Raw genomic sequence first — 22,306 nt, forward strand, 5'->3', positions numbered from 1 at the left:
GTAATTATTAATAATCAGAGTTCATGACATGGTCAGTTTTAGTGTGTGAGATTGACTGAATTACTCTAGAATGAGCATTCACACTGAGACACCTAAATTACCTCATGTCCTTAACATGTCCTGACCCAATATGTCCTTAACATGTTCTGACCCAATCAGTGTGTGTCAGAGGACATCAGGCTACGCTGTCATGCAATCAGTGGCCCATTTCACAGACTGTGTCATTTACTGAACGACTTAAACCAGCTATGAGAGCTTGTAGAGGCTCTGTGTGCTCCAAGTAGTACCGGCTGCAGCCTGCGGGAAGGCGGAGTTAGAAGTCCAGCCCCACAGGTCTAGCCCGCCCACATCATTACTTCACCATGCTTCGTTCCACAGCCCACATCGATTAATCACCGTGCTTTTGATTTGGCATTTTACTGGTAGGATTATCATGAGACAATATAGACATACTGAGCCATCTATCGTGTTAATATGTTAACTCTGGTTGGAGTTTTATTTGTCACGTACACACAAGTGTACGTGACAAATAAAACTCTTGAATCTTGAATATTAGGCAATGCAACGCAATGTGTCTAACCAACCTACATATCCTAATGTAATATTAAGACAATTCACTGCAATAAAACGCATTTGATTCCTAATAAGATTCTAATGCGCTTTTAGATTATTGTAGCAACACAATTTAACACTCACCGACATAATGCAAGTTTCAGCCTTCTTTTTAACCCGGGACCGGAAAAGGGAAAAGGTCACATGAATCCTAACATTATGGATTTGGATTTTGGATAAATTACGAAAATAAATTCTGCAGCGAACAAAGGCTTATAATATTAACACGTTTTGTTAAGATAATCCCCAAAAATCAACCCACTTTGTAACGAATTTCGATCCACACAGGCAACTAACAGAAGCTTGAAGCACATAACAGCTTCCAGCTGTGATGTTAACGGCCATAATTTGTGTTACAGAACAAAATGTGAAACTCTCTTAGGCTTATGTCAAACACACACATTATTTTCTGCATAAATCGCCGTCACTGTCAAATCTATTATGGGTGGGACTGGACATGTGGGCGGGGCTGGACATCAGACTCCGCCTTCTGCAGCCATTACCTTCTCGTGTGCTGGCAGGAGCAGCTTCCCTCACTTATATTGTGTTTGGTTAAGACAGATGAACGCTTGAATCTTGGTGCATTTGCGAGTGTGCCATGCTTTGACGCTCATGCATGCATAGGTGTGTCTGCCTACACACTTTGAATGTAGCACCCATGTAAGCCCTAAAAAAAAAAAAAAAATTAGACGGACGTAGATGAAGAAATTTGGACATGGAAACAAGAAAAATAAGCACAAGGGAAAAAAAAAGTGCGAAGACCCTTGGTATGTGTGGAGTTTTTGCTTTCTTCTGTATTTTGTTATCTTTTATTTTGGGTTGTGTCTTTGGTTTTGCGTAATGTCACATGACAAGATATCCTTTCCTGCTCAACCAATCAGCATTTGTCGAGCAGACAGTGGTGAGGTCCGGTGGACATAGTTCACATGGCCATGTCTGCAGTTACCCAGCAAGCTGTGTTTCCCTGCGCCGTTGTGTACCAATGCAGAAGCATGTCCTGGCTTTTAGGCCAATGACACCTCAAGAAGGCTCAACAGTGTCTTCCAGCATGTTCCTACCACTCACCTCTATACCCATTCACAGCAGACTCAGCTAAGCTAGCTGCAGAGAACATACATCTCCACACCAGAGCTCATGGAGCCTGGGCTATTTGCACCGGCATTTCAAAGTATAGCTAAAACCAAGCACATAGTGAAATCCATCCCTCCATCCATTATCCCAACTGCTTATCCTGCTCTCAGGGTCGCAGGGATGCGGGAGCCTATCCCAGCAGCCATGGGGCGGCAGGCAGGGAGACACCCTGGACAGGCCGCCAGGCCATCACACATGGCCAATATACACACAGAGTCACATTCATACCAAGGACAATTTAGTACGGCTGATTTACCTGACCTACATGTCTTTGGACTGTGGGAGGAAACCGGAGCACCCGGAGGAAACCCATGCAGATACGGGGAGACATGCAAACTCCACACAGAGGACAACCCAGGACAACCCCCAAGGTTGGACTACCCCAGGGCTCAAACCCAGGACCTTCTTGCTGTGAGGCGACCATGCTGACCACCGCGCCAAGCCTGTTAATTTTTTTTTTAGCCAAAATTCCATCTCTTTATACATTTGTTGTTACAAAAACAGCCTAATGAAAAAGTTTTCAAAGCATATGCAACCCACATTAAGCTCTCACAACATTTAGCAATAAGCACTGGTTAACAATCAGTGCTTGGAGCATTATATGTCATAATTCTCATAATTCATAAAAGAGTTTTTGATGGAAAAAATATGTACAGTTGTGAAATTACTGAACGAGCGTTGAGGAAAAAGTTGAGCGCAGAGGAAAAAAGGAAAAAAAGTCAAGCTTGCTTACGAGGCATTTTGTTTGATGTACTGCTGATTAAAAATGGATTGGTCTCTTGCTTTGAGTGAGGACTCTCCTGACAGGGCAAGGTCATAGACTAGCGGCATAGTATTCCAGCAAACACAAGAAAACTTGTCTAGCATTATGGCACTCTGAGCCTTTCACATGTCCTGTACCCAGTGCCTATTCACTCATCTAATCATCCCTACAGACGACAGCCAACAACTCATACTGCACCATCCAGCATCTCATGCCAGTTCCTCTGACCTCATTTCCTGTCCCTATCCTGACATCATACCACGTGACCTCATTTCCATTCTAACCTCGGACACCATGCCAAATCCTCTGACCTTAGACACTGAAGTGTTGCTGGTGCGACACAATATCTGACAACAAAGGTATAGCAAAAGCAAATACAGAAACCCAAGGAACTTTTGGCTGTACTGAACTGAGCACACGCTTTCAACAAACAACACATCTCTAGACAGATCAATGGCCTGCCTTATTATCAGGACTTGAAGACGGACAGAGTGAGAGAGACAGAGAGAGACAGAGAGACATAGATGGGGAGAGACAGCAAGACAGAGAGAGATAGAGAGAGAGACGGAGAGAGACAGGCAGATGGAGAGAGAGAGGGAGATAGAGAGAGGGAGAGACAGACAGATGGAGAGAGAGAGACAGATATAGAGAGACAGAGAGAGAGACATAGATGGAGAGAGACAGCGCAACAGAGGCATAGATGGAGAGAGAGAGAGAGAGGGAGAGAGAGAGAGAGAGAGAGAGAGAGAGAGAGAGAGAGAGAGAGAGAGAGAGAGAGAGAGAGAGAGAGAGAGAGAGAGAGAGAGAGAGAGAGAGAGAGAGAGAGAGAGAGAGAGAGAGAGAGAGAGAGAGAGAGACCTGATTTGGAGGGATCAGTTTGGTTGAGCAAGCGGGCTGATGGTATTAAAATGGAACTGAATCTTAAATGAGACTCCATCAAAGGCCTTAGTGTGTGCATATGAGGTGTACTTCTTCACCTGACTTAGGTCGTCTGTCAGGACGCCCCAATAGGGTTTCGGCTGCGCATGTTTGTTAAAAGCATGGGGCGCTACTCCACATGCAGTTCTACAGTTCTCCGCTAACTGGAGATTTTGTGCCTTTCCATTGTCCAAGATGCATTGATCATCTGCAAAGCCACGATGTCCCCCGGTCCACAACATCAGCCTATCAATGAACACACCTAGGACTACTGCTACCCATAGGAAGAGCAGGATTTATTATGGATGTTTTCTCCTCTAGAGCCGCCATGTTCCGCTCTGTTGTCTCCTGACAACGTTGGTGAGGTGTACTGAGTGTTACAATGAGGTGTAAGTCATTGGATGGGTAAAGTAAACCAGCTATGCTGTTGTAATGCTTCTCAGAGGGATCACAAAACACGTTCAGACATACCATGTAACATCCATGGTGGTGCACAACATTGACAACAAAACATTAAAAAGAACTTGTATTTACTTACCAGATTTCCCACAGCTAGCACCTCCTCAAACTTTGGGGTCATGGGGTAATGCTCCATGGCCATGAAGAGGGTATTGAGTACGATACAGATGGTGATGGCCAAGTCTACAAAGGGGTCCATGACAATCAGGTAGACTATGTGTTTGATCTTCAGCCACATGGGAAAGCACTCCCAGATCAGGAAGGTGTTGGCAAACTTGTACCAGCAAGGCGGACACTTCCTCTGAGACTCCTCCAGCTCTGCAGGAGGGCAGGGATGGAGACAGAACGAGAGACAGGGGAGACAAGGGGAAGACATAAAAAGGAGACTCAAAAAAGAGGATTGTATTCATCATGTTGTGGCATATTTAAAAAGGAACCTCTGAGTTTAAACGCACAAGTTGATATGTCATCATTAGACTGAGATATGAGAGTGGTCGAGGACAAAAATATTAAGATGGTGGAATGACACTGACTCTAAACAAATGTGAGTACAGGACAATTCAACACGTTCTCTGGAGGAGCCAGGGATCGAACCAGCAACCTTCCACTTACTAGACAACCCGCTCTACCTCCTGAGCCATGTCGCCCCGATGTGGAGGACAGTGATGGAGGTGTCCATGTGTGAAGGATATAAAGGGGTGTAGACGTAGAGGACAGTGATGGTGGTGTGGGTTAGACTGAAGGTGGCAGTTGTAGTAGAACATCTCGTCCCAGCTACTCACAAGTCTACCCAGAGAATTTAGTATGCTAACGCCAGCCGGTGTGTCACCTTTCTCTCAGCATCATATTTTATTGGTCTAACACGCTGGATGTCAGGTGTGTAGCCTAACACCTGGGGGGGATATCATAATGTGCACTTTCCACCAAAAGAGAGTAAAAGGTTTTCTCACTCGAAGTGGCCATGCAATGTGGTCTTGCCATGTTGAATTCATCACCAGGTGAATCAGATCTACCACCTAGGGCCATGTTTTCAGTTCAAAAATGGAAAAACAAAATCACCTCTGCAGCCTCTAATGCTACCTCTTTAAATCTAGCAGCAATCCCTACCTTCCATGAGTGTGTTGGTGACGACACTCATCTGACTGTTGGCGTGGTCCTTCCCTCTGAAGGAAGAGTTGAGCTGGTCAACAGACACCATGAGCGATCCTGAGTGCTTCTTCTTCACCTCCACCTCTGTGGTCTGTACTCATACAGAGACATATCCACCAATCAGAGACAGACTTCTACGTGAATAGACACAGTAAATCCGTATCTTTAAAATCTATCAAGCTCCAGGTCTTATCCTGCTCAGAGGATGAGAACCCTTACATGTTAAACATTCTTCATGTCAGATCATATCAAATCCTCCCCCTACCCCCCCCCCAATTTTTACCACTTCAGATTTACCTTTTTAATCATTGATGAGCATGTTCTGCTACCTTTGCAAACAACAGTCTTCAAAAGCATACCGTTTCTAAACCCTGCAACATTTTACACCATATTCCATGACTAAGTGCCACCGAAATGCATGCACTGGCATGCATACCAAGTAGGGAGAGAGGAGAACTCAAGACATCATTCACTGCTACATCATGCTACGTTCGGTTAGAAAGAAGAGAGTTAAAGCGACTAGATCAGTTGAGAATAAAGGGTTGTCAATGTATCATGCTAGCTAGATGATGAGGAATGTTGTTATAGAAAAACGGTTAACATTTACTTGAGTAACAACAAGTATCTTAGAAGGAGTAAAAGGTAAAATGACAAAGAAAGAAAAAGAAAGAAAGATATGACCAGAATAGACCAGTACAGAATTTGAAAGTCCTTAGAAAACGAGAAAAAGAAGCAGAATGAAAAGATAAAACATGTTTTCTTGTATACTCTGTGTGGCTGTGTTTTTTTATCAATAAGGGATTCACACAGTGGAATAGGAGCTAACTTGCTGTTAAATTGTGGGGGCAAACAAAGGAATACATCATACCAAGTTCTTGACAGATATTAACTGTGAAATAAAGTAATTTACTATGATCAGAGGATGAGTGAGCAATGATTCAATTGGTGGCAGAAGATTAGGGACTTGTTGGGCCGTTGGAAAAAGAAGTGGAGGGAAATTGGAAAAGCACTGGTTCAGTATAAAAGTGTGAGTAGCAGTATGCGACAAAAATGACAGAGAGAACCTAAAAATTAAGAGGGGTTACATATCCAGGAGAGAAAGAGGAGGCTACAGAGTTCAGAGTAGGGGAAAAAAAGGAGGAGGAAGAGGAGCAAACGAAAGGAGGCGGCGTAGAGGAAGCTGGAGAGACCGGGGCCACCACCACCACCATCATCATGCCTAGACCATATCAGAGTCTCATGGACGTCCTTACACTGTCATCAGTGGCTGCCTTATCTATTTTCACCTCAGGCAGAAGCCGTCCGCCGGGCCCTGGGCCGATGAGCGACACGACGCCATTGCAGTCCACCGTGCTGTTTCTCTTCCCGCCTGAATGGGGCGCCAGCGGATGGATGCGAGAGGAGCCCTGGCTATAGCCGCTGTAGCTGTTGCGACGGTAGGGGATGAATAGGGAGCCCCGGCGGTCCTCGCTCTCCTCCACCGTGCTATGCTCATCATCAGCAAACTCGTTTTCTGAGCCCACGTCCTTGGAGCGGCCCTTGAAGCTGAAGATGCTGCTGCGGCTGTTGTGTCGCGACATGAAGGGCGAGCCTGGGATGCTAAGAAGAGACTGGGGGAGGAGGAGGAAGAGGATATGGAGGAGATTTGGGGCAGGGTTATTGGGTGGAGGGGTAGAAGGAGAAAGAAGCGGAGTGAGTGAAGAACGGGAAATGTGATGAGGTCAAATGGTGGACATGATGTATTGAAAGTGGTGAACAAGGAATAATCAGATAGAGAGCACAGTTAGAAAAGTCTTCTAAAAACAAGAGATGATTAGATGTCAACTCCAGAATAAAACCTCAAAAATACAGGTTTTCCTTCTTTTTCAAGACGACAAAGTTGAATGAATGCCTCGCTCTACCTATCCAGTAAAAGTCATTAGCTAAAAGGCAGGACAGAGACAGAGAGAGTCATGACTGCCTTCAGCGAGAGTTTTCTAAAAAAGAAAAGGGGGCTCACTCTAAACGATCGTTTGAGAGTGAAAAACAAAAAGGGTGATGAGAAATACAGGGTCGATCTTTGACCTGCAATTATCATAGTATTTCTGTTGCTAGCTTAATCAGAACCATGTTTATTGGCCATGCAGGTTTGCACATACTACATGGAATGTGACTCTGGTTTCGTGGCTCTCTCAGTGTACTTAACACAGAATAACAACACTACAACACAACAATCTTCAGATATATACACAAGGATTGACTTGTACAGGAGAAATAAGAGGTGATGAAATGCATTGGTGCAGAGAATATATCAGAGATGCTGAAATAGACGTTAGCAGGTTACTTACACACATGCCTGAAGTAGATGGACATGACAGAGTGGACCAGCATACGTACAATGTACAGTATATACAACATTGTTGGATTTATTAACAGTGTTAAGCATTCATTTGAATGACAGCCCACGGAAAGAAACTGTTTTTATATCTGGTTGTTTTGGGACACAGTGCTCTGTAGTGCCTACCAGAGGGGGGGAGTTGGAACAGGTTGTGACCAGGGTGTGATGGTTCTGCAGTGATGTTGCCTGCCCGTTTCCTGAATCTGGAGGTGTGCAAGTCCTGAATGAAGGGCAGGTTGGCACCAGTGATTTTCTCTGCAGACCTAACTGTCTGTTGTAGTCTGTCCCTGTCCTGTTTGGTGGCCGACCCAAACCAGACAGTGATGGATGTGCAGAGGACAGACTGGATTATTGTAGTGTAGAACTGAATCAGCTGTTCCTGAGATAGGTTGAACTTCTTGAGCTGGCGGAGAAAGTACATCCTCTGCTGGGCCTTTTTGATGAATGCGTCGATGTTGGATGCCCACCTGAGGTCCTGGGAGATTGTGGAACCCAGAAATTTGTAGGTATTCACCACAGACACCTTGCTGTTGAGTATGGTGAGGGGGGCAGTGTTGGGGGGCTCCTCCTAAAGTCCACTGTCATCTCCACTGTTTTGAGCATGTTCAGCTCCAGGTTGTTATGGCCACATCAGAGGGCCAGCTGATCAACCTCCTGTCTCCATGCAGACTCGTCACCATCCTGGATAAGGACAATGATGGTTGTGTCATCCACAAACTTCAGGAGTTTAACAGACGGGTCACCTGGGGTGCAGTCATTTGTGTCGAGCGAGAAGAGTAGAGGGGAGAGCACACATCCCTGGGGGGTACCAGTGCTGATTGTCTGGGTGCTGGATGTGATTTTCCCCAGCCTCACCAGCTGCCTCCTGTCTGTCAGGAAGTATTTAATCCACTGGCAGATGGGGGCTGGTACAGTGAGCCTGGTGAGTTTGGAGTGGAGGATATCTGGGATGATGGTGTTGAACGCTGAGTTGAAGTCCACAAACAGGACCCTTGCGTGTGTCCCTGGGGAGTCGAGGTGTTGGGAGATGTAATGCAATCCCATGTTGACTGCAACCTCCACTGACCAGTTTGTTCGATAGGCAAACTGCAGGGGGTCGAGCAGGTGGCCTGTGATTTCCTTCAGGTGGGCCAACACCAGTCTCTCAAAGGATTTCATGACCACAGATGTTAGGGCAACAGGCCCGTAGTCATTTATTCTTGTGATATGGGGATTCTTGGGGACCAGGATGATAATGGAGCTCTTGAAACAGGAGGGGACTTCACACAGCTCCAGTGACCTGTTGAAGATTGGTGTAAAAATGGGGGCCAGCTGGTCAGAACAGACTTTCAGACAGGAGGTGACTTCGACGGGGAAGAGAGAGGGGCAGGCATGTTGTGGCTGGAGAGGGTGAGGGGTGTGAAAGTTTGCTTTTCAAACCTGCAGTAAAACCCATTTAGGTTGTCAGCCAGTTGATGGTTCCCGGCAGTGTGTGCGTGTGTGTGTGTGTGTATGTGGGGGGGGGGGGTCTCCTGTAGTTGGTAATGTCTTTCGAACTTCTCCAGACTGATGACGGGTCATTGGCATGAAACCTGTTTTTCAACTTTTCAGTGTAGCACCTTCTTGCCCCTCTGATCTCCTTTGTGAGTGTATTTCTGGCTTTGTTATACCGGATCCTATCTACACTCTTGGGTTTTGCTGTGAACCAGGGCTTATTGTTGTTGAAGGTACAGAAAGTTTTGGTGGGCACACACATCCTCACAAAAGCTGATGTAAGATGTCACAGTGTCAGATGTCCGTCCAGGTCTGTAGATGCAGCCTCAAAAACACTCCAGTCAGTGCAGTCAATGCAGGCCTGAAGCTCAGTTTTTTTTTTTCCTCCATTGGTCCATTTCCTCACAGTTTTAACCACAGGCTTTGCATATTTTAGTTTCTGTCTGTAGGTTGGGGTAAGATGAATCAGACAGTGATCAGAGAGGCCCAAGGCTGCACGGGGGACAGAGCGATAGGCATCCTTTAATATTGTGTAGCAATGATCCAGAGTGTTTTGGTCCCTGGTGGGACATTTAACATGCTGTCTGTATTTTGGCAGTTTGTGGCTGAGGTTTTCTCTGTTAAAATCCCCAAGGATAGTGAGTAGGGAGTCTGGATATTTGCGCTCCATGTTTGTAATTTGATCAGCCAGGTGTTTTACCGCCTCTGAATACGATCGCTTTCACTGTACAAAATAACATTAAGTACATTCACAAAAAATAATCTTTTATTCATCAAATATTTTCAGTATTTAGTTTCCATTTGGAATTGTTGGCGACAGGCATGGGTGCAAGTCCATGAATACTGGAATGGCATCCAGCGCTTTACCTGTACCCCCATCTATAGGGTTAGTGGTTGTGTCAGGAAGTGCATCCAACGTAAAAATTTGCCAAATCCTTATGCGGATTGACAAGATCATACCAGATCGGTCAAGGCCCGGGTTAACAACGACCGCCATCAGTGCTGCGCCCTCACAGAGTACAGATGGAAACTATCAAATCTGCTGTGGCGACACCCTGGGAAACAAGGAACAAGCCGAAAGAAGTTTTTTTCCATTTGGAATTGGTAAAGGTGGCCATGAAAGTCATCAGAAGATGACAAATGTGCAGAGAAAAACCAAAGATTTTTTGTGATATTTGTCATATGCAGGGGCCTTGAGAACATTTTCTTTTTTCCAAAGACAAAGCATATAAGATTATTTTTCCCTCTTCGGAGCCTCTACTGCTACATCATAGATAAATGAGCACATGAACGAGTGAATTGGAACACGGCTAGTTGTGTTGTTCTGTGGTCTAACCAATAGTACAATAACCTAAAAAAATAAAATTAAAAAAAAGGAGCTACACTTCACTGTAAAGCTTGCCTTGTGTGGTTTAGGGAGAGCAAATAAAGTTATCTTCATTTGTCAAAACAATGTCTGCCTTTCCATGGCTTTCCATCATAATCCTGATGAGAATAAATAAATACATCATGGAATACAATACAAAAGGAAATCAGCCATGATTACATTAATGTGGACACAATTTAAAAATGATCACAGACAAAAGTCATAAAAAAATTCATTAACTGTTTCCATCATTGACTGCTCAGGTGAACAGATTTCCACGTGAGGGGTAGCTTTCTACATTGTTGTTAATTTTACCTGGTTCATGATGGATGTCTTTCTCCCTAGCCGGCTGCCTGGGAAACGGATGGTGCTTCTTTTGCTGCCATCATCCGACTCCGACTTGACGACCTTCTCACTGTCACCTTTTTCTTTCTCCTGCTCTTTCTGACGCCACTTCTTCTTGCGGTTGCGCCGCTCCTTGGCACTCTTGGAGCTTAGCTTGGAAGCCTCCGAGGAGCTCCGAGACAAGTGGCCCCCACCCTCGTCCTCCAATGCAGCCTCTGACACGGTGCCTGCAGATGTTGCCAAAGCAGCGGCCTATGGGGTGGGGTGGGGGTAGGGACCAAACAGGGCAAGCCAGACATTTTATGACTATGAAGAAAAAAATCTCACATGCCTATATGAGGGTGTGCAGGTGTGAGTGCATGTCTGTGAGCCAGCGCTGACCTGAGTCTCCTCCTGCTGCTTCTTTAGCTGCTCCAGCATAGCTTTAAACTCCGCCTCTTTCTGCTCAGCCTCCTCAATGGTGGCCTGGTTCTGCTCCTCATAAGCCATGGCCACCACAGCCAGAATGAGATTCACCAGGTAGAAGGAGCCCACGAAGATCACCAACACGAAGAAAATCATGTAGGTCTTCCCTGCAGCTCGCAGAGTCTGACAAACACACACACAGGGGGGAAAAAAGAAAGGATAAAACATTGAGATGTGCAAATTACTGTTACATAAAAAACTACATTTTGAAAAAGGAAGAGGGCGTTTTATGGAATTCAGTAATTCTTGAATACTTTTTTGTGAAAATTGTGGATATTTTCTTTGTAGTACAGTAGAGACTGGTTATGCACTACATAGCCTACCTAATCTATGTATGCACAAATTCATCTTCATAACATGGACCTGTCATTTCTGTCACCACTTCATTTTAACTGTCACTGACAGTCTCTGGTGGGATTATACAGGCACTTCCAACCTCACCCTGTGACATCAATGGCAAGAACCAGCACACAATTGGGGCTCATGCTGAAAAAATAAAAGACAATTCACTGACACAAACTGGCCAGTCATACAGTCAGATCTCCTGACCAGTCTGGCCTAGTTTCCCTGACCAGAAGCCTTTTCTTCCCTTCGCTTCACAGGGTGAATAAACTAAGTGGAATAGTGCTGGAAGGCACTTCTGCTGATTCATCCAGGTATCAGAAAACCATCAGTCCTGCTTAAAGAAGATTCTCTTGGTGTAGGTGTAGTGACTGAGAATAGAAAAGGCTCACAGAAGAACTTAAAAATTTCTCTAGGACGGGTTTAAACAAAGTACTGACGCCAACAACTGTAAGTTGATGGTATGGTTGAATTTTATATACAGTACTTCTACATTATGTCTTCATGCATGTTCAATAATCCAGGTAAGAAAATCAATTAAAGGTTGAAATCAGTTCATCTGGATACAACGTTTATTGACAGATACGTTTCATCACTCATCGTCATGCATGGATATTTCTTGTGGTGTACCCCAGGGGTCAGTTTTAGGTCCAAAACTGTTCCGTCTGTTTTTAAATGGTATATGCAAGATATCAAAAATATTGAAATTCGTTTTTATTTGCAGATGACACCAATATATAGCACCCACCTGGGTGAGGCATGGCATCACCCAAGTGGGTGTTACATATTGGTGGTGGTTGAAGTGAGTTACCCCCTTCGATGTGAAGTGCTTTGGGTGTCTAGAAAAGTGCAATATAAATGTTATTATTATTATTATTGTTATCTAAGTGACCTCTTCAGTCTAAACTGACTGCAGGTATCCCCACCCTTATTGTACTGTATTGTTTATAAGGGTGGGGATACCTGCAGTCAGTTTAGACTGAAGATGTCAGGTGAGTGATAAAACGTATCTGTCAATAACCATTGTGTCCAGATGAACTGATTCAACCTTCTTTGACTGCTACACTTTCCGTTCACTAGGTAGTTTCTTTCACATTTAAACCTTGCGAGGGTATGGACTGAAATAAAGAGGTAAGACAGACAGGAAATGAAGAGAGGAGAAGACATGGTGCTTTACCAGCATGTAGAGATTCTCCCAGAAGTCTTGGGTCATGAGGCGGAAGAGGGTGAGGAAGGCCCAGCCAAAGCTGTCAAAGCTGGTATAACCGTAGTTGGGGTTCCTTCCTGCTTTCATACATGTAAAACCCTCGGGACACCGCCTGGCATGAACACGCAGTAACACAGAAACTCAAAATAAATGTTTCCCACTACATTTCTCTAACCACTAGGTCCTGCTTGCACAGACAACTGCACCAGCTTGGTAAAAAGTGCACTGTTTCCAGATACAATTGGGGAGAAAATTGGGGGTGAAAAAAAAAGCACTATTTCGATGTTAACCCTGTTAGGCTGTGAGGAATAACAGATATCATCTCCCATGAAGGGCAAGATGGGCAAATATCTAAAAAACAGCCTCTCAAGTTCCACTTTTTTTTAAATGAACACATTAACACCTTAGGCAAATATATTCATATTGTTACTCACATGGTTACTAATACACTTTAACAATAGTTTCTCTGTCAGAACAAATAGCTGTTCATTCAATGCAAATAAAATGTGTTTTAACTGTCTGCGAATGACTATGAGAGGGAATAATGTGTTAGACAGATTCATCAGACTCTGCCTTCATTATGTCTTATATAAACTGAGCAATACCAAAGCATCGCTACAAGAAGCACATTCACTTGGGCGTCATGTTGGAAATGTTGCCGGGCGGTAATTAAGACCAACAAGACTAGATCCCGACAACACTAGACCAGCAACACCAGACCCCTATCTTTTACAATGAGGAGCCATCTACATCTCAGGTTCTGAGACACACTGTCATTTGCATTTCATATTTAGCAACACTGGTTAAAGTTTGTTCCAAAGAATCAGAATCAGAAATACTTTACTTGTCATTTCATCAGTGGCGCCCCCAAGGGGTGGCCAGAGGTGGCCACGACCACCCTGATACTATCCCTGGCCCCCCCAGCCATGAGTCACATATGCAGAATATGCTTCTCATTATGCATAATATGCTTCTATCTGATATTTTCATTTTTCATTTTTGGACATATACAATATAACAATTAATCGTCTAACACGTTACAATATATACAGATACATAACACATTAAAACAGAATTGTTGTGGGACTCAGAATGTTAACTGTACTGGTATTAGTCTATGCACATCAGATATTTAGTAACATTAACTGTAAAAAAATAAGAAACCAAAGTATTTCAGTATACGACTCCTTAACTCTCATATTGACAGTTTTCAACTAGCCTATACAGTATACTACAACAGCGTAATAGAATTCCTGCAATTCAGTCATGGCTTTTGGTTTTGGTGTGCCACCCCAAGATTTTCAGTGGCCCCATTTGGGCCCCCCTATGAAAAATTTCTGGGGGTGCCACCGCATTTCATTTCATGCACTGAAACGAAACATCGTCTCCCCCAGCCCACAGCAGTGCAACGCAAAGACAAAAATACACATCCAAAAACTACAAGAACTTCAGAACACATATATCCAAACTAACACACATATCTAAACTAACACATATATCCAAACTAACACACATATCCAAACTAACACACATATCTAAACTAACTCATATATCCAAACTAACACATATATCCAAACTAACACACATATCTAAAGTAACACATATATCCAAACTAACACATATATCCAAACCAACACATATACCCAAACCAACACATATATCCAAACCAACACATATATCCAAACTAACACATATATCTAAACTAACACATATATCCAAACCAACACATATATCCAAACTAACACATATATCTAAACTAACACATATATCCAAACTAACACATATATCCAAACTAACACATATATCTAAACTAACACATATATCCAAACTAACACACATATCTGAACTAACACATATATCCAAACTAACACACATATCTAAACTAAACCAAAAAAAAAACACTGTCCAGGAGAAGGAACGCCAGCCAGGATGACTGTCGGAACTGCCGGTCTGCATGGGCTAGCAGTTAGCTTAGCCTGCCCCGCTTCCGCGTCCCGTCAGACCGCCCTCGGTGCCAGCTCTCCCAGCCAGACACCCTCGATGTAATGAATGAAAGGTCACGTGTTTAACTTGACCTACTCACGGATGTACGTGCAGTGCGTGTGACGTATACAGGAAGTTAGAAGCGCATGTTAGGAAGGTTGTATGTCGGATGAACGCTAGTAAAAGCTACACAGTTAAGAACCTACGAAGTCGGCTCGTTCTTGAATTATTCTTATGTCAGTAAGACAAGGCGTCTACGGACATTACATGGTGTCAGAATAGTCTGTGTATCGGAACACGAGCGGTCATGCCGAAGTTTAATCCGCCGAGTGAATTCAAGTTTGACTGCCCCGTTGAATGGCCGGAGTGGAGACAACGGTTTTCGCGCTTCAGGCTCGCGACAAAGCTGGATAAAGACGACGGGGAGATTCAAGTGAGTTCGCTGATTTATGCAATGGGAAGCGAGGCTGAAAAGATATTCAGCTCGTTTGACTTCGCGGCGGAGGGTGATAAAGTGGACTATGATATCGTACTGAAAAAGTTCGACGGCTACTTTATTCCCCGCCGTAACATCATACATGAGAGGGCGTGCTTCTATCAACGTAGCCAGCAGCCAGGAGAGACAGCGGAGATGTACATCCGGACATTGTATGAGCTGTCTGAACACTGTGAGTTTGGGGACAAGAGGGATGAACATATCAGAGATCGTCTGGTAGTGGGCATAAAAGATAAGGTGCTCTCCCATCAGTTCCAGCTCACAGCGGACCTTACTCTGGTGAAAGTCATTGAACAAGTGCGCCAGGCGGAGGCAATAACAAAGCAGCTCAGCCTCCAAGCTAACCAACCAGAGGCCCTGCTGGCTAACGTCAATGTTGTCCGATGGCGGGACGAACGCCAAAACAAAAAGGGCGGACAGCGTCATGGTGGCGGCAGTCCGGCAACCAACAAAGTAGACGAATGCGGGAGGTGCGGCAAGACGCAGCACACCGATGAGCGGAAGTGTCCTGCAACGAACAGTAAGTGCAACAAGTGTCATAAAAAGGGACATTGGGAGCGTGTATGTCACTCTAAAGCGGTGAGAGAAGTCACTGAAGAGGTTAAACAGCTGTACTTTCTGGGAGAAGTTGGCAAAGAGAGCAGTCAGGAAGATTGGACTGTTAGTTTAACAATAAGTGATGTACCAATAACCTTTAAAATTGACACGGGGGCTGACGCTACTGTTATCAACCAAGGGACATTTAAAAAGCTGAAGCCAAACATAAAACTGGGACCTCCTGACACATGCTTCATAAGCCAAGGTGGAAACATCAGCTGCATAGGACAGTTTCAAGCCACAACCAACTACAAGGAGAAACAATACTCCTTTCCAGTGTATGTGATCAAGGGGAGAGGCAGCTGTCTGCTGAGTCGTCCAGAGGCAGTGGAGATGGGTCTAGTGAAGCGGATGAATGAGGTCAGTGGAGTTTTCGGTTCAAGTGGACTGCTGAAAACAGACCCAGTGAAAATAGCTCTGGTGGAGGGTGCCCAGCCATACGCGGTGCATACAGCCAGACGGATACCGCTGCCACTTGTACCACTGGTTAAGAAAGAACTGCAGCGCATGGAAAATGAGGGCATTATTGAAAAAGTGACTCAGCCCACAGAATGGTGCGCCGCTATGGTGCCGGTGCTGAAACCGAACAAGAAAGAGGTTCGCTGCTGCGCTGACCTCAGGAGGCTGAATCGAGCAGTGAAACGTGAGAAATACGTGCTGCCCACTATGGAGGAAATAATGCCAAGGCTCGCAGGGTCAAAGTTCTTCACAACGTTGGATGCAGCAAGTGGGTTTTACCAGATCCCCTTGCATGAAGACAGCAGGGGGCTCACCACTTTCATCACCCCATTTGGGAGGTATGCTTTCTGCCGCCTTCCATTTGGTATAACGAGTGCTCCAGAGATTTTCCAGAGAAAGATGGCGGAAACTCTGACCGGGCTAGAGGGCACAGAGGTGTACATGGATGACATCCTTATACATGGAGAGACTGAGGAAATCCATGACCGGCGCCTAGCAGAGGCGCTGGGGGTCATTGAAACAGCAGGTCTCAAACTGAACCAAGCGAAATGCAAGTTCAAACAGAAACAAGTCCGCTTCCTTGGTCATATCATCAACGAGGCAGGCATCAGACCTGACCCGGACAAAGTGGCCGGAATAGAGAACTTTCCTCAGCCCCAGAACGTGACGGAGCTCAAGAGGTTCCTCGGGATGGTGAACTATTTGGCAAAATACGTCCCAGAGCTGTCCACTGTAGGTCAGCCGCTTTATGGACTGCTTAAAGCAACGACAGAGTGGCTGTGGGGACCTGCACAGAACACAGCATTCCAAGACCTTAAAGCAGCACTCGCCACCGCCCCGGTACTCACCTTTTATGATGTCACTAAGGCTACGGTGGTGTCAGCAGATGCCAGCAGCTACGGGCTGGGAGGCGTTCTGCTCCAGCAGCACGGGGAACACTGGAAGCCCGTGGCCTACTGCTCCCGACGGCTGAGTGACGCAGAGACAAGTTACGCACAGATCGAGAAAGAGTGCTTAGCCAGCGTCTGGGCATGTGAAAGGTTCGAGAAATACTTGTTTGGGCTTGACAATTTCAGACTTGTCACCGATCATAAACCACTAGTGCCTCTCATGAACAGCAAAGACTTGGATAATGTGCCCATTAGGTGCCAGAGACTGTTAATGAGGCTGATGCGTTTCAATGCATTGGCTGAATACGCACCAGGCAAAACTTTAGCTGTGGCTGATGCACTCTCCAGAGGCTCAGAGCAGTGCTACGGAGATGGTGCTTCTCATGATGATGTTGCAGCGCACATTGATGCCATCGTGTGCCAGGTGCCTGCCACACCTCAAAGGATGCAGGAGATAAAACAGAGCACGGATGGGGATCTGCAGCTCCAGACAGTGTTGGGCTTCATCAGACACGGCTGGCCTGAGTATGTCGATAAAGTGCCGGAGACAGTCAGAGACTTTTATCAGGTGAGAGGGGAGTTATCTGCGGTAGATGGTTTAGTCATCAGAGGCAGTCGTATCGTCATTCCCACAGAGATGAGGGAGGTGATCTTAGACAGAATACACGACGGGCACCAGGGGATAGTTAAGTGCAGAGAGAGAGCTAGCCAGTCAGTGTGGTGGCCCAAAATGACAGCACATTACAACAAAGATACAGCAATGTCAATTCTGCAGAGAACACAAGAACACACAGAGAAAAGAGCCTTTAATGTCAAGTGAGCTCCCATCCAGACCATGGCAGAAAGTTGGCATAGACCTGTGTGAGTACAAAAAGCAAAACTACTTGATAGTGTCTGACTATTATTCCAGGTTTTTGGAGATCCTAAATCTACCAACAACTACTAGCAGTCAGGTTGTAGCTAGGCTGAAGGCTACATTTGCACGTTTTGGTATCCCTGAAATTGTAGTTAGTGATAATGGGCCACAGCTAGTTTCAGAAGAGATGAGGAGGTTCAGTGAGGATTATGATTTCATCCATGTGACTTCAAGCCCACACTACCCCCAGAGTAATGGACAGGCAGAGAGGGCTGTTCAGATAGCCAAAAGCATATTAAGGCAGGAAGACCCTCTCCTCGCCCTGTTGACATACAGAGCTACACCCTCTTCTTCCACTGGAGCCAGTCCAGCGGAATTGCTCATGGGTAGGAGACTCAGAACCACCTTACCCACATTGCAGCATAACCTGAAACCGGCCTGGCCTAAAGAGGAACTGATCAAAACCGCTGACGCCGCAGCCAAATCGAGGCAGGCTTTCTACTACAACCGCAGGAACGGCGTGCGGACACTGCGCCCACTGAACTCGGGTGACGCAGTACTCACCAAACTTGATGGACAGAAAACATGGACAATCCCAGCAGTTGTTCACAGTCAGAGCTCCACTCCCAGATCCTACATAGTGGAGACAGCTCAAGGTGAACATTACAGAAGGAACAGGCGCCACCTGTTGGCCAGACCCAAAACACTCACCTTTGTCAGCAGGGATCCTGACCATGTCACTCCAGGGGAGAATGGAAACACGGATGAGTCCCGAGCAGCAGAAATGCCAACTTCCACACCATATGTTACTCGCTCTGGCAGGGTGAGCAAGCCTGCAATCCGGCTGGATTTGTGAGGCGTATGGACTTGTGTATTGCGGGGGATTTTTTATTTTTTGTGAAAAGGGGGGTGATATACAGGTTAAAATTGTTGGCAGTAAATGTTCAGAGAAATGTTTAGAAAATCATCTTAGAGGGGGAGATGTAATGAATGAAAGGTCACGTGTTTAACTTGACCTACTCACGGATGTACGTGCAGTGCGTGTGACGTATACAGGAAGTTAGAAGCGCATGTTAGGAAGGTTGTATGTCGGATGAACGCTAGTAAAAGCTACACAGTTAAGAACCTACGAAGTCGGCTCGTTCTTGAATTATTCTTATGTCAGTAAGACAAGGCGTCTACGGACATTACACTCGACACACCTCCCCACACTCCACACGACGACACTAAAAACACAGTCAAGGCTAGGTCGCCAGACCGCCCTCGGTGTTATCGGAATTGCCGGTCTGCGTGGGCTAGCAGTTAGCTTAGCCCGCCCCGCCTCCGCGTCCTGTCAGACCGCCCTCGGTGTTACCTCTTCGGACACATCTACAGGCAGGGCCGTGGTCCCTGGGCCCACAGGCCGCAGCAGACCAAGCTCTCCCAGCCATCAAACGAAGACAAACTTGGACGCAGACGTGGACACAGACACTGCATGGACGGTACTGGGTGAGACCGCTGCAAAGGTGAATTCGCGCCGCCATCTTCCCACACCGGAAGCGAAGAGAGTGCCTTTTCACAGAAGGTATTTGCCGACGCATGTACGCATGCGCCATCCGCTGCCTTGAGACGTGTGTTAAGTAAACGGTCCTGGCGCTGCGTGAATCTGAGCATGTGACCGGCAGACTGTCCCAATTCAGGGTCTGCATCCTTCGGAGGGTGCAGCCTTCGCGGTCTACGCAGCCAAATCCTCCGGAGGCTTCTCCGTATACTAGTCCATGGGGCAGAGCCCAAAATTTCCTATTTCGGTACACTCAAGGTGGCAAAACTTACTTATAATTTTTGAAAGGATCCATGTCTGTAGATGATATTTTGGTATGATAACCATTCCTGAGTGGCAGCTGTATCACAGTTATCAGCTCATGAAGTTAACCACCCCCTAAAGTAAATCGCATTTTAGACGCTGGTGCATATCCTGGTTTAGCCTCATGGTCAGGACATTTTTCAATGTTCTATAATATTGTCTTTGGTATCATTTTAAAGGGGACCTTCTTAGCTTTCATTCAAGCCCTGTTGTGGATATTTCTCACAAATATAGAGGTCACTTGAGCTCTTCAACCCGTCAATAACACACATCTTTCTGCAATGTTCGCCTAAACTATTGTAGTGGGAAATGCCTGGGGATGTACTTGGAATGTTGCACTGGGCTCGTGCAGCTAGAGGACCAATCACAGGTTAGCTCGCGCTGTCACAGACGCAACTATATTAGACACCGCGGGAGAGACAAAGCGCCAGAACTGTTTAGTAACCATATCGTAGACTGTCACCTTAGCGTGGGATAGAGCAGGGAAACCTAGCGTATCCTGGGCTAGACAGTAGATACGGTGGCTAGCAGTGGTAGTGTTAGCAGCAGACTGTTGCAAGTGTAGGTGCATATGAATAACAGACAGAGTCGGGCTGTGTCGCTTAGTAACATGTATTCACCGGCTGTGCCCATAACAAAACTGAGGCATGTTACACAGGGCAAGTATACATCCATCAGTGCCCCCAGGGGGAGCTGTTGGCTGCACAACATTACCCTAAAACATCTCCCTTCCTTTGGTAGAATACAATACTAAGTAATATAATGGATAGTATTAGCCATTAGAACATTAGTGCTCATATCCCAATATTAAAGTAGTGCATTGGAAATAGTGCATCAAGAGGGAACAGCAAGTCAATATCAACCAAAACCTCTGCAGAACAATAACGACAAAATGGTAGCATCAGAACATCCACAAGACCACTGAATAAGAACATTAGAAGTGAACATCACAGTTTTTGTTTCGTTTTTTTTTTTTTTTAATGTCCACAGTCCAGTGTGTGTGTGTGTGTGTGTGTGCGTGTGAGCGTGTGTGTGTCAATCTCAGTACAGTGTATGACCTAGAGGTCAAGTCTTTCTGGAGGCTTAATCTGCCTCCCGCTCCGGGAGAAGGCCCGGCCCTGTAACTCACGGCATGGTGTGGTCACAGCCTGTGGGGGAGATGGCGGCGACCTCGGGGCTGACGACCTTGGAGACATTACAGGGCTGCTGACGACTTCCTCCATGCTGCCCCCGCCCACATGGCCCCCTTCAGCTGCACACGCGCCCACAGGCTGCTCCGGTGGCCGTTCTGTGTGGGCTGACGGCTGTGGAGGGGCAACCTCCGCTGGTCGGAGATAAACCCTGTTGCGACGGTACGTGGTTCCCTCCACGTTGACGAGATAGGACCGCGGTCCCACCTGCTGCAGGCATACTCCTCTCCTCCATCGGCCCGTCCTGTCACCCGGGATTGGTTTCATCCTGACAGGCTGGCCGACGTTTAGCTCTGGCAGATCCCTCGCAGTTCTGTCATATGTCAGCTTCGCTGCCTGATGCTTCACCCTCAGCTTGTCTGTGACCCCAGTGATGATCTGAGGTGCTAGCAGCTGGTCGGCCACAGGGAGAAGAGTTCTCAGCCTCCGTGACATCAGCCGTTGTGCTGGGCTGCCGCGCATGTCCTCAGCAGGCGTGTTTCTCCAGTGTAGAAAAGCCTTCCAGGGGTCCTCGTCGGCCCGGTCTGCTTTTCTGCATAGGCCTTTCACAATCTTCACTGCAGACTCTGCTTTGCCGTTAGCTTTTGGGTGTCTCGGGGAGGACATGACATGTTCGAAGCCCCACTCCCTTGCAAACGCCCGAAACTCTCCACAATCAAACTGACCTCCGCAGTCGGAAATGACCCGGTCAGGGATACCGTACCGTGCAAACTGCGCCTTGCACCTTCGGATGGTCGTTTCTGCCGACAGGTCTGGGAGTAGATCAATCTCCCAGAAGTCTGAATAGTGATCCACCATGAGCAGGAAGTCCTGCCTTGCGTAGCTGAACAAGTCCATGCTCACCAGCTGCCAGGGATGTGTGGGGAGCGGGTGTGACATCATAGTCTCTTTTTGTTGCTCGTGTGCATACTCGTTACACACTGAGCACTGCTGCACATAGTCTTTGATTTCCCCCTGCATATTTGGCCAGTAGAGAGTATCCCGGGCCTGTCTATAACAAGCCTCACCCCCCACGTGGTTGTAGTGGATCCGTTTCAACATCTCAGGACGCATAGCTTTCGGAATGATGACACGCTGGCTCCTAAAAAGCACACCGTCCTGTGCGCTTATTTCATCTCTGATGGCCCAGTATTCTCTGACGGCTATGGGGCTCTCCTCTTTGTGTTCTGGCCATCCCTCCAGCACGACCGACTTGAGTGTTTGAAGACACACAACCTCCTCTGTGTGTTTTCGAATCTGTGCGAGGCGTTGGCTGGTGACGTTTAGATAGTCTGCCTGCTGAATGGCTGCCGTGTCGTACTGCACCTGTTGCATGCTGCAGACCATTTCACGTCTGTACTGAGTGTCCGTTCTCTGTGGCAGGGTGGTGGCTCTGCTGAGCGTGT

General features: G+C 46.3%; 1 protein-coding gene across 1 annotated transcript in view; it reads right to left on the reverse strand.

The window, feature by feature from the left end:
* Nucleotides 1-22,306, reverse strand: part of scn8ab (sodium channel, voltage gated, type VIII, alpha subunit b) — a 134,161-nt gene that overhangs the window by 23,415 nt on the left and 88,440 nt on the right. Inside the window, 6 exon segments of the mRNA XM_056273585.1 lie at nucleotides 3,963-4,201; nucleotides 4,991-5,123; nucleotides 6,319-6,642; nucleotides 10,564-10,845; nucleotides 10,975-11,181; nucleotides 12,578-12,719. Coding sequence (XP_056129560.1) covers nucleotides 3,963-4,201; nucleotides 4,991-5,123; nucleotides 6,319-6,642; nucleotides 10,564-10,845; nucleotides 10,975-11,181; nucleotides 12,578-12,719 — 1,327 coding nt within the window.

This window comes from Lampris incognitus, chromosome 2 (genome assembly GCF_029633865.1).
Source record: "Lampris incognitus isolate fLamInc1 chromosome 2, fLamInc1.hap2, whole genome shotgun sequence".
Lineage (NCBI taxonomy): Eukaryota > Metazoa > Chordata > Actinopteri > Lampriformes > Lampridae > Lampris > Lampris incognitus.